We start from the raw sequence: 14,765 nt of genomic DNA, 5'->3' as shown, positions 1-14,765 counted from the left end.
AAAAAAGGAATCAAATTCTGATACATGCTACAAACATGTATCAGGCTAGAAACACTGTGCTAAGTGAAATAAACCATGTAAAAAAGGACAAATATTGTATGATTCCCGTAATGCGAAGTACTAGAATAGTCAAATTTGGAAAGAAAACCCAAATGGTGGTTGCCAGGGACTAGGAGGAGGGAGAAATTAAGACTTATTATTAGGAACAGTTTACAGTCTCAGTTTGGGAAGATGAAAAGTTCTAGACATAGATGGTGGCAATGGTTGCATAACAATGTGAACATACTTAATGCCACGGAACTGTGCACATAAAAACTGTTAAAATGGACAACTTTCGAGACCAACATGGCCAACATGGTGAAACTCTGTCTCTACTAAAAATACAAAAAATTAGCTGGAGGTGGTGGTGCACACCTGTAATCCCAGCTACTTGGGAGGCTAGGGCAGGAGAATTGCTTGAACCCAGGAGACGGAGGTTGCAGTGACCTGAGATGGTGCCATTGCACTCCAGCCTGGGCGACAGGGTGAGACACCATCTCAAAAAAGAAAAGGTCTACTTTATTTTAAAAGTAAAATAAAAAGATGTACTTTTAAAGGGAATAAATTGTCATTCAAAAATATTTTTTTTTTTTTTTTTTTTTTTTTTTTTTTTTTTTTTTTTTGAGACGGAGTCTTGCTCTGTAGCCCGGGCTGGAGTGCAGTGGCCTGATCTCAGCTCACTGCAAGCTCCGCCTCCCGGGTCCACGCCATTCTCCTGCCTCAGCCTCCCGAGTAGCTAGGACTACAGGCACCCGCCACCTCGCCCAGCTAGTTTTTTTTTTTTTTGTATTTTTAGTAGAGACGGGGTTTCACTGTGTTCACCAGGATGGTCTCGATCTCCTGACCTCGTGATCCACCCGTCTCGGCCTCCCAAAGTGCTGGGATTACAGGCTTGAGCCACCGCGCCCGGCCTCAAAAATATTTTTAAAACTCTATTTTCACAGTAGGATACTTCAAATGTTAAAGCTCTGAAAATTCCTAAGTAAAACCAGGTGTTTTGTCCACTCACACCCCAGGAAATCCAAGGCAAAAATACACCTAAAAAAAGGGGGGACAGAATTTTGTTTATACTTCAATTAATTTCATTTTATTATGCTACATACATAACTTGGTTCAGTAAAAGATGTAAGAGGAAAAACAAACATCAAGCCAAAAGAACTACTATCAATCTCCCTAATAAGTCAAAGGACTATATTAACCACAAAATGTTAATTCTATTATTATGAAGGCAGTGTAATTCAAAATTGGTTTTATAAGTTTGGGTTTTTAATGTATAAATATTGAATGTTATATTTAAACTAAGGACTGCACGATTATTTTAGTTATATTGGCCCCCTTTAAAAAGTTGTAATGGGCCGGGTACAGTGGCTCACACCTGTAATCCCAGCACTCTGGGAGGCTAAGGCAGATGGATTGTTTGAGCCCAGAAGTTCAAGACCAACCTGGGCAACCTCATCTCTATTTTTTCAAAAAAAATTCTTAAAATAAATAAATAAAGCAAAAAGTCGTAATGGATGAAAAAACATGTAACAGTTTTTAAATGTATACATGGTTCTTACAGATTGACATGGTTTGACAGCACAGTCCCTTCTTCCACACTGGCTGATGTCATTCCAGAAAGGACATGGTCTCTTCAGGTTTACCTGTAAAATAGTAATAGGAAAAAAAATGATAAAAATCAGAATCCCAAAATTATAATTGCCAGTTACAAATTATGGTGCTATAACTTGGTCACGTTATCAATTGCAAACATATTATTTCTTCCACCTTCTGTTGCCAGTTTCCAACAACTGCATAAATGTGAAGCTGGTATAAATTGGTAAACTTGGTTAGAAAGACACAGACTGGGCCAGAAGCGGTGGCTCATGGCTGTAATCCCAGCACTTTGGGAGGCCAAGGCGGGCAGATCACCTGAGGTCAGGAGGTCGAGACTAGCCTGGCCAATGAGGAAAAACCCCATCTCTACTAAAAATACAAAAATTAGTCGGGCATGGTGGCAGGTGCCTGTAATCCCAGCTACCTGGGAGGCTGAGGCAGGAGAATCGCTTTGAACCAGGAGGCGAAGGGTGCGGTGAGCCGAGGTTGCACCACCACACTCCAGCCTAGACAACAAGAGTGAGGCCGGGCGCGGTGGCTCAAGCCTGTAATCCCAGCACTTTGGGAGGCCGAGACGGGCAGATCACGAGGTCAGGAGATCGAGACCATCCTGGCTAACACAGTGAAACCCCGTCTCTACTAAAAATACAAGAAAATTAGCCGGGCGAGGTAGCGGGCGCCTGTAGTCCCAGCTACTCGGGAGGCTGAGGCAGGAGAATGGCGTGAACCCGTGGGGGCGGAGCTTGCAGTGAGCCGATATCGTGCCACTGCACTCCAGCCTGGGGCACAGAGCAAGACTCCGTCTCAAAAAAAAAAAAAAAAAAACAAGAGTGAGACTTTGTCTCAAAAAAAAAAGGACACAGATTGGGTTGGGCATGGTGGCTGACGCCTGTAATCCCAGCACGTTGGGAGGCCAAGGCAGATGGATCACCTGAGGTCAGGAGTTCAAGACCAGCCTGGCCAACATGGCAAAACCCCATCTCCACTAAAAATATAAAAATTAGCCGGGTGTGGTGGCAGGTGCCTGTAATCCCAGTTACTCAGGAGGCTGAGGTAGGAGAATTGCCTGAACCCGAGAGGTAGAAGTTGGCATGAGCAGAGATCACGCCACCGCACTCGAGCCTGGGCGACAAAGCAAGACTCGGTCTCAAAAAAAAAAAAAAAAAGACACTGACCGCCATTAAATAGACCCTGAACAGAGGGCAACTAGGAACCAAAGTAGCTCGACTCACATTCTTTTCAAACAAGAAACAGTTAACAGATAGAGAATAGACAATTGTAAACTCTGACTACAACTAAATACTCCATTGGTCAGGTTTTTTAAACTCTTCTAGTAGATATCTCAAGATAAAACAGCACAAGTCATTTGTTAAAATAATATAGGTCAGGATAAAGTCATGATTCTACAAAAAATATTTAATTATTTTAATTAATTGAAACCAATCTGATGTTTTAGAAAATTATGATCTCACCATTTTGATAACAATATATAATAATTTCTGTCCTAACTTAAATTTAACCAACTAGGTTCTAACTCAATTGTGTAAAATTCAGTTACTCAAATTATCCAATGGATGGTTTCAGAATCACATGGTTCACTCTTATGAACTGAATTTTCTTTTTTTTTTTTTTTTTTCTTTTTTTTTTTGAGACGGAGTCTCGCTCTGTCGCCCAGGCTGGAGTGCAGTGGCCGGATCTCAGCTCACTGCAAGCTCCGCCTCCCGGGTTCCCGCCATTCTCCTGCCTCAGCCTCCTGAGTAGCTGGGACTACAGGCGCCCGCCACCTCGCCCGGCTAGTTTTTTGTATTTTTAGTAGAGACGGGGTTTCACCGTGTTAACCAGGATGGTCTCGATCTCCTGACCTCGTGATCCGCCCGTCTCGGCCTCCCAAAGTGCTGGGATTACAGGCTTGCGCCACCGCGCCCGGCCATGAACTGAATTTTCTTAACAAAGCCTATATCAATTTTAATTAACAACTACAATGTTGAAGCTCAGTAATTCTTAAGAAAATGTAATTATCCATTTAAAGCATTCATATATAAAAAAATTAAAATTAAAAATACCTTGTAATATCTAAAGTAGTCACTTTCGAGAAGTTTTTGTAGTCTTGGGAAAAGCCTGTAGTTATTAAATCTATCAATAGTTTCAACGTCACAGGTACAATCATCCAAGTAACCACTAACCTGTTACAAAGAAAATGAAATATTAAATTGAAATGTCCTAAATGCAACAGGGTTCTTTTTCCTCACGTGGTTATTAGGAAACAGCCCCCTATACAACCAGTCCTTATCCTCCCTCCTCCCACATAGTTTCTTGAGATGGGGTATGACAATAATCTAGTAATACTGCTGCTCTTGCTATATACTGAGGAATGGATTGGATACTTCTGTAAGGTGTGCAGAGCTCATCTCACACACACACACACACACACACACACACACACACACACACACACAGAGTTGGTCCCCTGGCAACCATTTATTTTGTAACTCTGCCCTCCAGGCCATAGTTGACCTGACCAAGGGTAGGCATCTAACTCAAACCAGGTCATAGTCCCCCTCCAGGATCCTAGAATTGAGAATAACAGGGAAAGATGTCTCCCTGTGGCAAGACCAGTAAACAAATACTCCATCATGTGAACTGAGGAGCACATGAGCCAGATGGCAGAGAGCAGAAAAGTTTTAAAAGATACACAAAGCTTGATTGTGCTTGGAATTCTTGGGGGAAAAAAAAGATACACAAAGAAGCAGAAGTAGGAGATAGAGAGAAAGTACATGCTACTTGGATATCTGAGGGATTTCCAGCTCCCACTTCCACTTCTTTTCTGAGGCACAGCTGCATTCCCATCCTTAGCTTTCAGTAAAGATCTAACAACCCTCAAATAATAGGCTGTAACAATTTCTTAAAGGTTTGGAATGGTGCTTAGAAACTACTTATCATTAGTAATAATGAAACAGCAAACTGACCTCAAAGTCAGTCTGCTCTTCAAATTTTTAAAGCTAATGTCTCAATGATATGTACTAAATCAAGCTATTAAATGCGCATATCCTAGGATACAATGGTAATGATAATAAATATTATCAGTTATGAAACTAGAATTCTTTTTTTCTTTTTTTCACCAGTGTTACTTGCCAAATTAAACTAAAATTCTTAGGTGTTTATTTGAGCTAGAAAAACATCTAACAGAATTAAAGATTGCTTTAAGAAACAAATACGATTCCAAAAATAAAAACAAACCTAGAAAAAAAATGTTACATATAGCATGCTCCAGAAAAGAGATATTTATCATACTCTGGTCTAGATATTTGCATTTTAATCTACTTTGGATTATATTTTAGGAGGATCTATTGCCTAGAAATAAATAATTTAAAAATCTACTGACAAGGAAGCAAATCAATAATACTCTATTGAAATACTGAATTAAGATTCAGTATTTTAGAATACTGTAAAATCCTAAACTTTAATTTGAGAATATCACAAAAGAGTAATGGAAATTTTTCACCTAAAAGAAATAAGAATACTTTGGATGACAACAGCAATATTCAAGAGGAACTTTTTACTGCTTTTCCTATTCTTACTTGTTTTGGACTAATTCAGTTTCTAGAAATCTGATCTACATATTTTGTCATGTAATAACTATTTTCATTCCATATGCAAATTTGTCCTTGTTTCCTACTAAAAAGTCTCTGAATACACAAGAATCTCAGAGTCCTAATTTTGGATACCAACAACACAAAGTACTTTTAACCTAAATGATTTGATTTTTCAAACTTTCTTTTGAACTTTAAGAGCAGAACTTCTAGGGACAAAAAAATAGCTGTTTCTCCTCTTTGATACGAATTATTATACAAAGAATGACAGACACAGAGACTGCAAAGGCCAAAGGGACATATGCAAAGTAGAGACATTAAGTTACAAAAAGAAATACATGAAAAACTTGAGAGCAAGTTTCAAGACATCCATTCTTCCCCCAGAGGAATTCATTTTTAAGGTAAAAAAAATCTTCAAGACTCAACTCAGTATCACCTTTTTCAGCAAGCTGTCCTTCCAGTACTCCTTACCACCCGCTGGGTTACATGCCTCTTCCAGCTGCTCCCAGGTCACTCCATACACTATTATCTAAGTATTACTGTACCTCAGCAGTGAATTTATCTATTTGGCTCCTGCCCACTAGAGTATAAAATCCTTGAGTGAAAAATCATATACTTCCAGAAAGCACACAGTAGATGCTCAATAATTATTTGTGGCCTGTAATCCCAGCACTCTGGGAGGCTGAGGCGGGAGGATCACTTGAGGTCAGGAGTTGGAGACCAGCCTGACCAACATGGTGAAGCACCATCTCTACCAGAAATATAAAAATTAGCCAGGCATGGTGGCCCATGCCTGTAGTCCCAGCTACTTGGGCGCCTGAGGCAGAAGAATCACTTGAACCCAAAACGCAGAGGTTGCAGTGAGCCAAGATTGCACCACTGCACTCCACTGAACTCCAGCCTTGGCAACAAAGTGAGATCCTGTCACAAATAAATTATTATTATTAATTATTATTATTATTATTTGTGGAAGACGTGGGTGAATACATGAATGTTGTCCATTGGCACTCATCACTGGAGACCAGCACCATACCGTCTCATTAAACATATATAGAACCATGTCACCTATGGTATGCTCAGTGCCCCAGAGTACACAAGCACAGGGGCAGAAACACACATAGCAAGTAAAGCAAGCAGCAAAGGTAAACACCTTTTGTGTCCATCATTCTTCCTATCTCTATCCTCATTACAAACAAAGCTCTAAGAAGCCCCAAACCAGAAAGAAATGCAAAAATCCTCCAGAGCAGAGGTGGCATATAGCCAAGAGACCTCAAAGGGAAAGGAGACAGGATAAATGGTAGATTTTAAAATGTTCTTGGCCGGGCACAGTGGCTCACGCCCGTAATCCCTGCTTTGGGAGGCCGAGGTGGGCGGATCACGAGGTCAAGAGATCGAGACCATCCTGGCCAACACGGTAAAACCCCGTCTCTACTAAAAAAAATACAAAAAATTAGCCTGGCGTGGTGGCGGGCGCCTGTAGTTCCAGCTACTCGGGAGGCTGAGGCAGGAGAATGGCGTGAACCCGGGAGGCAAAGCTTGCAGTGAGCCGAGATGGCGCCACTGCACTCCAGCCTGGGCGACAGAGCGAGACTCTGTCTCAAAAAAAAAAAAAAAATTAGCTGGGCATGGTGGCGCATGCCTGTAGTCCCAGCTACTCAGGAGGCTGAGGCCAGAGAACCGCTTGAACCTGGGAGGCAGAGGTTGCAGAGAACCAAGATCACACCACTGCACTCCAGCCTGGGCGACAGAGCTAGACTCGGTCTCAAAAAAAGAAAAAATGTTCTGCCCCTTCTGAAATACGGAGTACAACCACAGGTGGCAGGGCAGCTAAGGGAGTATAATAAGGGTGGCAGGAGTTTCAATGGATGAAGACAGTTCAGTAAAGAAAAGACAGGAAGATTCTCGGAAATCCATGCCATCTGACAGCTCAGATAAGCCTGCCAACCTGATCCCTGGGAGAGAGTCTAGCAAAGATGGTGGCAGGATCAGTTCTAGAAACCAGAGAACAAAGCATAGTTACTAGAATAGAATCTCAGTCAGGCAGTGGCTCACGCCTGTAATCAGCACTTTGGGAGGCTGAGGTTGGTAGGTCTCTTGAGCCCGGGAATTCCAGACCAGCCTGGGCAACACGGTAAAACCCTGTCTCGGCCAGGCGCAGTGGCTCACGCTTGTAATCCCAGCACTTTGGGAAGCCGAGGAGGGCGGATCACAAGGTCAGGAGATTGAGACCATCATAGCTAACACAGTAAAACCCCGTCTCTACTAAAAATACAAAAAATTAGCCGGGCATGGCGGCGGGCACCTGTGGTCCCAGCTACTGGGGAGGCTGAGGCAGGAGAACGGCGTGAACCCGGGAGGCGGAGCTTACAGTGAGCCGAGATCACGCCACCAGCGGGGCGACAGAGCGAGACTCTGTCTCAAAAAACAAAACAAAACAAAACAAAAAAACCCTGTCTCAACCAAAACTACAAAACAAAAACAAAAACAAAAAAAACTTAGCCAGGCATGGTGGCATACGCCTGCAGTCCCAGCTGCTTAGGAGGCTGAGGTGGGAGGATGGCTTGAGCCTGGGAAGTCGAAGCTGTGATGAACTGAGATTGCGCCACTGCACTCCAACCTGGGCAATGGGAGTAAGACCCTGTCTCAAAAAAACAAAAACAAAAAAACAAAAAAAGAGTAGAGCTTCAGGAAAGGGCTAAGGTAAAATACAGTTAATAGACACAGAACAGGATCCTGGAAACAAAGCAAAATCCTATTACCTCAACTAAGACCAAAGACAGGTGCCAACTTGGAACAGGGAGGACTGGATGTTGTTTCAGGAAGTGCTAAGGCTGCCTAAATAACTACTAAATGGAACAAAGGTAAGGTGGAAAATAACTACTACACTATATCCCAAGGTGAAACAGAACTCTAACCTACCATAGGAATCTAAATTTTTTTTAAAAGCTAATGTGTTTCAAAGGTTAGTATCCTAACGTTTGAGGTTCACTGCTCTAAGCTTCAAGTAATGACAGCTTTTGGTAGAGGGCCAATCTAATAAGCAGAGATAAGAAGGCCCCAGTTGAGGGACGATAAATAGGAGGACCAAGGTAGGCCTGACACCTTAACATGGACCACTTCAAAATTCTAGCCTTTGGTCAGGCATGGTGGATCACACCTGTAATTCCAGAACTTTGCGAGGCGAAGGCCAGAGGGTTGCTTGAGTCCGGGAGTTTGAGACCAGCCTGGGCAACACAGTGAGGCCTTATCTCTACAAAAAAATAAAATAACTAGCCAGGCATTGTGGTGCACGTCTGTAGTCTCAGCCACTTAGGAGGCTAAGGTGGGAGAATCGCTTGAGCCAGGGAGGTCGAGGCTGCAGTGAGCCATAATCATGCCAATGTACTCCAGCCTGAATGACAGGGCAAGACCTTGCCTTAAAAAAAAAAAAGTCCTAGTCTTTTTAAGAGTTAGAGAGCCTTGGAAGGCTTTCTATTACAACCGCCCAAGCAAAACGGAAAATGCCTCTATTAATATCCCTCAAGGAACAGGCAGTGTGTAATAATAGTGTGTACATTCTAACATCAGACCTCCTTAGGTTTGAATCCCATCTCTTCCAGTCATTAGTTTTTCACTTATTTAACCTCTCTAGGCCTTGGTTTCTCGTATTAATAGAAAATAGTGGCCGGGCGCAGTGGCTCATGCCTGTAATCCCAGCACTTTAGGAGGCTGAGGCAGGCGGATTACCTGAGGTCGGGAGTTCCAGGCCAGCCTGACTAACATGGAGAAACCCCATCTCTACTAAAAATACAAAAATTAACAGGGTGTGGTGGCATGCGCCTGTAATCCCAGCTACTCGGGAGGCTGAGGCAGGAGAATCACTTGAACCCAGGAGGCAGAGGTTGTGGTAAGCCGAGATTGCGCCATTACACTCCAGCCTGGGCAACAAGAGCGAAACTCCATCTCAAAAAAAAAAAAGAAAAGAAAAGAAAACAGTAATAGTTTTCATCTCAAAGATGTGATACCAAGGTAAATAGTACAAAGTAAACTGTTATTACCCTACTTCTGCTTAAATGCTTCCAATGAAAGGGAAGCATGTATTACTTCCCAAAGCAGCACATGGCATTTTCATCATGAATAAGAAAAATACAGCCAAATTTGCAGCTAAAATTTCCCAAAAATTTGACATCTGTAGCCCCAATGGAACAAAGAACTAGATAACCAACAGTTAGCTATGGAAGGAGCCTCAATTACTTTGTCTGTTGACTCTGTCTGATTTGACCAAATGCAAAAGGCAGGATAAAGGAAAATTACCACATACTGCTTGTTCACTATTCTCATGTTACAGGTATCCTTTAATTTGCAATGAAAGACAAAAAAACACTTTCTAAAGTTTTCCTGTTTATCAATATATTCTAGTCTTATCATACATTATTTTATTTTTTCACTCAAAGCGCTGTAAGAATCTCTTCCTCATATACTTTTTTTTTTGAGACGGAGTTTTGTTCTTGTCACCCAGGCTGCAGGGCAATGGTGCGATCTCAGCTCACTGCAACCTCTGCCTCCCAGGTTCAACAGACTCTCCTGCCTCAGGCGCCCACCACCACGCCCGGCTAATTTTGTATTTTAGCAGACACAGGGTTTCACCATGTTGGTCAGGCTGGTCTCAAACTCCTGACCTCAGGTAATCCACCCGCATAGGCCTCCCAAAGTGCTGGAATTACAGGCGTGAGCCACGGCGCCCAGCCCTCATATACATTTTTTGTGAAATATCCTTTAAACGTGCTCAAAGTGTGAATTAGGAAAGAGAAAAAAAAAGGTATCCAAATAAAAAATAAGTAAAATTGTCTCTTTTTGCAGATGACATGATCTTACGTATAGAAAATCCTAAAGACGGCCAGGTGCGGTGGCTCAAGCCTGTAATCCCAGCACTTTGGGAGGCCGAGACGGGCGGATCACGAGGTCAGGAGATCGAGACCATCCTGGCTAACACGGTGAAACCCTGTCTCTACTAAAAAATACAGAAAAGTAGCCGGGTGAGGTGGCGGGCGCCTGTAGTCCCAGCTACTCGGGAGGCTGAGGCAGGAGAATGGCGTAAACCTGGGAGGCGGAGCTTGCAGTGAGCTGAGATCCGGCCACTGCACCCCAGCCTGGGCGGCAGAGCAAGACTCCGTCTCAAAAAAAAAAAAAAGAAAAGAAAATCCTAAAGACTCCACCAGAAAACCATTAGAACTAATAAATTCAGTAAAATTGCAAGAAACAAAATCAACATACGAAAATCATTTGTGTTTCTATACACTAACAATGAACTATCCAAAAAAAATTAAGAAAACAATTCTATTTACAATAGAATGAAAAAGAATAAAATACTTAGGAATAAATTTAACGAGGAGAGGAACGATCACTATGCTGAAAACTATAAAGCAGTGATAAAAAAAAAAAAAACTGAAGATTACACAAATAAATGGAAAGATATCCCATGTTCATAAATTGAGAGAATTAATACTGTTAAAATATCCATACCACCCAAAGTGTTCTACAGATTCAATGCAATTTCTATCAAAACTCCAATGGCATTTTTCACAAAAATAGAAAAAAAAATTGTAAAATTTGGATGGAACTGCAAAAAATCTCAAGTAGCTACAGCAATTCTGCAAGAAGAACAAACCTGGAAGCAGCATACTTCATAATTTCAAATTATATTAAAAGCTACAGTCATCACAACAGTGTTGTATCAGCATAGAAACACATACATAGACCAATGGAAAACAATAGAAAGCCCAGAAATAAACCCACACATATGTGGCCAACTAATCTTTGACCAAGACCATACAATGGGAAAGGACAGTCTCATCAATAAATGGTGGTGGGAAAACTGGATATCCATGTGCAAAAAAATGAAATTGGATCTTTATCTTATAATATACACAAAAATCAACTCAAAGCTGATTAAAGACTTCAATGTTAGACCTGAAACACCAAGACCCCTAGAAAAAAACATAGGAGGAAAGCTCCATGACATTAGTCTTGGCAATGATTTTTTTATGTGACACCAAAAAGACCAGCAACAAAAGCAAAAACAAGTAAGTGGGACTACATGCAACTAAAATGTTTCTATGCAACAAAGAAACAAGCAACAAAATGAAAAGGCAACCTACAGAATGGGAGAAAATATTTGCAGACCATCTGTCTGACAAGATGTTAATAACCAAAATATAAAAGGAACTCACACAACTCAACAACAAAAAAACAAATAACCCAATTAAAAAATGGGCAAGGGCCAGGCACGGTGGCTCATGCCTATAATCCCAGCACTTTGGGAGGCCAAGGAGGGCAGATCACCTGGGGTCAGGAGTTCAAAACCAGCCTGGCCAACAGGGCAAGGTGGCGGGTGCCTGTACTCCCAGCTACTTGGGAGGCTGAGGCAGGAAAATCACTTGAACCCAGGAGGCAGAGGTTGCAGTGAGCCAAGATCATTCCACTGCACCCCAGCCTGGGTGACAAAGTGAGACTCTGCCTCAAAAAAAAAAAAAGGATAAGGACCTTATATATCAAACATTATGTGCTACACCTTAAATATATGCAATTTTTTTTTTCCTGACACGCAGTTTTGCTCTTGTCATCCAGGCTGGAGAGTTAACGGCACGATCTCACCTCACCGCAACCTCTGCCTCCCAGATTCAAGCAATTCTCCTGCCTCAGCCTCCTGAGTAGCTGGGATTACAGGCATGTGCCACCACTCCTGGCTAATTTTGTATTTTTAGTAGAGACAGGGTTCCTTCATGTTGGTCAGGCTGGTCTTGAACCCCCCACCTCAGGTGATCTGTCTGCCTCAGCCTCCTAAAGTGCTGGAATTACAGGTGTGAGCCACCACACCCAGCCAACATATGCAATTTTTATGTGTCAATTATACCTCAATAAACGTGGAGAGAAATACATAAATAAATTGATGTGCTCAAAGTGTGCTTTATTTGGCAAAGAACTTCAGGTGTATTTATTGTGTTTTATGACCATAAAAAAATAACATGAAAAGTACTCATCTGTTGACACAAGTACACTGGGACAAGTCTGTCAATGGAAACAGGGAAATACCAAAGATTCCACACCAGGTAGTAGGCACCATTCTAAGGACCTAGAACGCTACAGGTCATTTTGGTTTTAAAGACTTAGTCTTGCTGAAACTTTAAATTGTCATCAAATGACTGGCAACCATCAGGAAAATATTTCTTCCACACAGTTTATTCAGAAAAGCCTGGAATGCAGCACACAATGAGAGTCAGTGGACACCTCTCCAGTGTAACCTGTTTCAAAGATCCCTCTGACTAAGTTTTAATCCTGGGCTTATTTCCACCCACCACTCAACATATTAGCAAGTGTCTCTCCCATGGCTCAGCCACTGGGGCTAACAACTAAAACCATTGTTTCAATTGACCTAACAAGACAATTGACAGGTTAAATCTGCTAAATGCACGCCAAGCTAAAAAATATCCATTTTTGGAGTATTTATTTTGAACTCTGAGCTACTCTCCCCTTTCATTAGCCTGACAGAGATTTATCGTGCTCCAATAAGCTATCTTGAGTGCTACTAGCACTAGCCATATTAAGATTGATAAAACATCGTGAGCAGGCCGGGTGCAGTGGCTCACGCCTGTAATCCCAGCACTTTGGGAGGCTGAGGCAGGTGGATCATGAGGTCAGGAGATCGAGACCATCCTGGCTGACACGGTGAAATCCCGTCTCTACCAAAAGTACAAAAAAATTAGCCAGGCGTGGTGGCTGGCGCCTGTAGTCCCAGCTACTTGAGAGGCTGAGGCAGGAGAATGGCGTGAACCCGGGAGGCGGAGCTTGCAGTGAGCCGAGATTGCACCACTGCACTCCAGCCTGGGCGACAGAGCGAGACTCCGTCTCAAAAAAAAAAAACAAAAAAAAACAAAAAAAAACATCGTGAGCAAATCAGAGTTTACAAACATCGTGAGCCACCATGCCTGGCCTAGGTTGTATACACAATTCTTACATGAGGTTACATATACAGATTCACAAGTCTAAGGCAATGAATCACTCATTTTGAGCAATTAACACTTAAGCACTATTATCAAAGGAACTTACAACATACAGTGAAAATAATTTTAGCAGGATTTGATGTCAACTAACAGGTGTATGTAGCAACTGACCAAATTCAAAGACTTCGTTGGAGCTATCAACCAATCTGAAAGATCAGTTCCAGAAAACATGCAAATGGCTTGCTACGCAGAATAATTTTTAAAATATACTCCTGCTGGCATAGTGCTTGCAGCTTATAATTTCCCTAGGACTTGTTGAGCATCAATTATTTACCAGGCTCACTTCTTGGAAGTGTCACACCATTTTTTTTGAATTCATTTTTTGATCTCCCAAAAATTGTTCACAGTAGGTTTCAACATATGCTTGATGAATTTAATCTGATTACTTGTAGAGCTCTACACATTTTAATTCAATGACTTTCTAAGGCCACAGCTCTGGCTCAAATCAGAGGTGACATTCTGTGAACTGAACGCTACAATAAGCCAGGCACCATGCAACAGTGTGATGATGGATGGGGATGTGGTAACCCAAGGCAGATGTGGTAAGAGGGACAGGCAACAGGAAGAAAAGATAAAACTATTACCACAACAATCAACGGGACTGTGCAGCTCACTGGATATTGTAAACAGAACCAGAGAAGATTTTAACTTGTATTTCCAAATATTAGGTGAAAATTTAGTTTTTAATTTAGTTTCTAGCAATATTTCCTAACTTGTTTTTTTAAGTGCTTAGGATCTGTGCCTCCCATGAATCCCCAATGAACATTATTCACTAAACTATAGCTCTTCAGGGCAGGGATAATGCCATAATTATTTCTGTGTCCCAAACACTCTGGTCAATGTGCAGAGTGGTTACGTTTGTTGAATGAATGATTAGTACCATTTATCTCCCCTTTTCTTTCTTCATTGTTTTTTCTTTTCCCTCTCATGCTGTTTCTCTGTGTATGTCTGTCTATATGCTTACCTCTACTTTTCTCTGCATGTCTATTCATCAGTGCCACCTTTCCTTCCTTCTCCCCTCATCCTCATCCCTTCCATTACCAGCCCTATTGTTTCATTTATAGAATTGGAATCGATAGTCTCTGTTCTTAGTTAAGTAGATCTTTTTTTTTTAATTTTTTTCACTTAGGCTCTCTCAAATCATGAGATAAGTAGACCATTCTAAATTTCTAAATTTCTGTTAAAACTTTTTTTAAACTATATGATCCTCGGTTTACATTATTATTATTATTATTACTATTATTATTATTATTTTGAGGCAGGCTCTCACTCTGTCACACAGGCTAGAGCACAGTGGTGCAATCATGGCTCACCACAGCCTCAAACACCATAGTCAGTGGGCTGGGAAAGGCAGACCCACCCTTAATCCAGGTAGGCACAATCTAATCAGCTGCCAGCACAGCTAGAATATAAGCAGGCAGAAAAATGTGAAAGAGAGACTGGCCTAGCCTCCCAGCCTACATCTTTCTCCTATGCTGGATGCTTCCTGCCCTCAAATATC

The 14,765-nt window shown here is 41.8% G+C and overlaps 1 protein-coding gene across 1 annotated transcript in view; it reads right to left on the bottom strand.

Annotated features, from left to right (window-relative positions):
* Positions 1–14,765, bottom strand: part of LOC105481816 (endoplasmic reticulum oxidoreductase 1 alpha) — a 59,109-nt gene that overhangs the window by 42,045 nt on the left and 2,299 nt on the right. The window contains exons 2-3 of the mRNA XM_011741564.3: positions 3,699–3,818; positions 1,599–1,682 (exon numbers count right to left, since the gene is read on the bottom strand). Of these exons, the coding sequence (XP_011739866.1) occupies positions 1,599–1,682; positions 3,699–3,818 (204 nt within the window). The remainder of the gene's footprint in view (positions 1–1,598; positions 1,683–3,698; positions 3,819–14,765) is intronic.

This window comes from Macaca nemestrina, chromosome 7 (assembly GCF_043159975.1).
Source record: "Macaca nemestrina isolate mMacNem1 chromosome 7, mMacNem.hap1, whole genome shotgun sequence".
NCBI lineage: Eukaryota > Metazoa > Chordata > Mammalia > Primates > Cercopithecidae > Macaca > Macaca nemestrina.
Note: the sequence above shows the minus strand (reverse complement) of the source record. Positions and strands in the feature narration are given on the sequence as shown.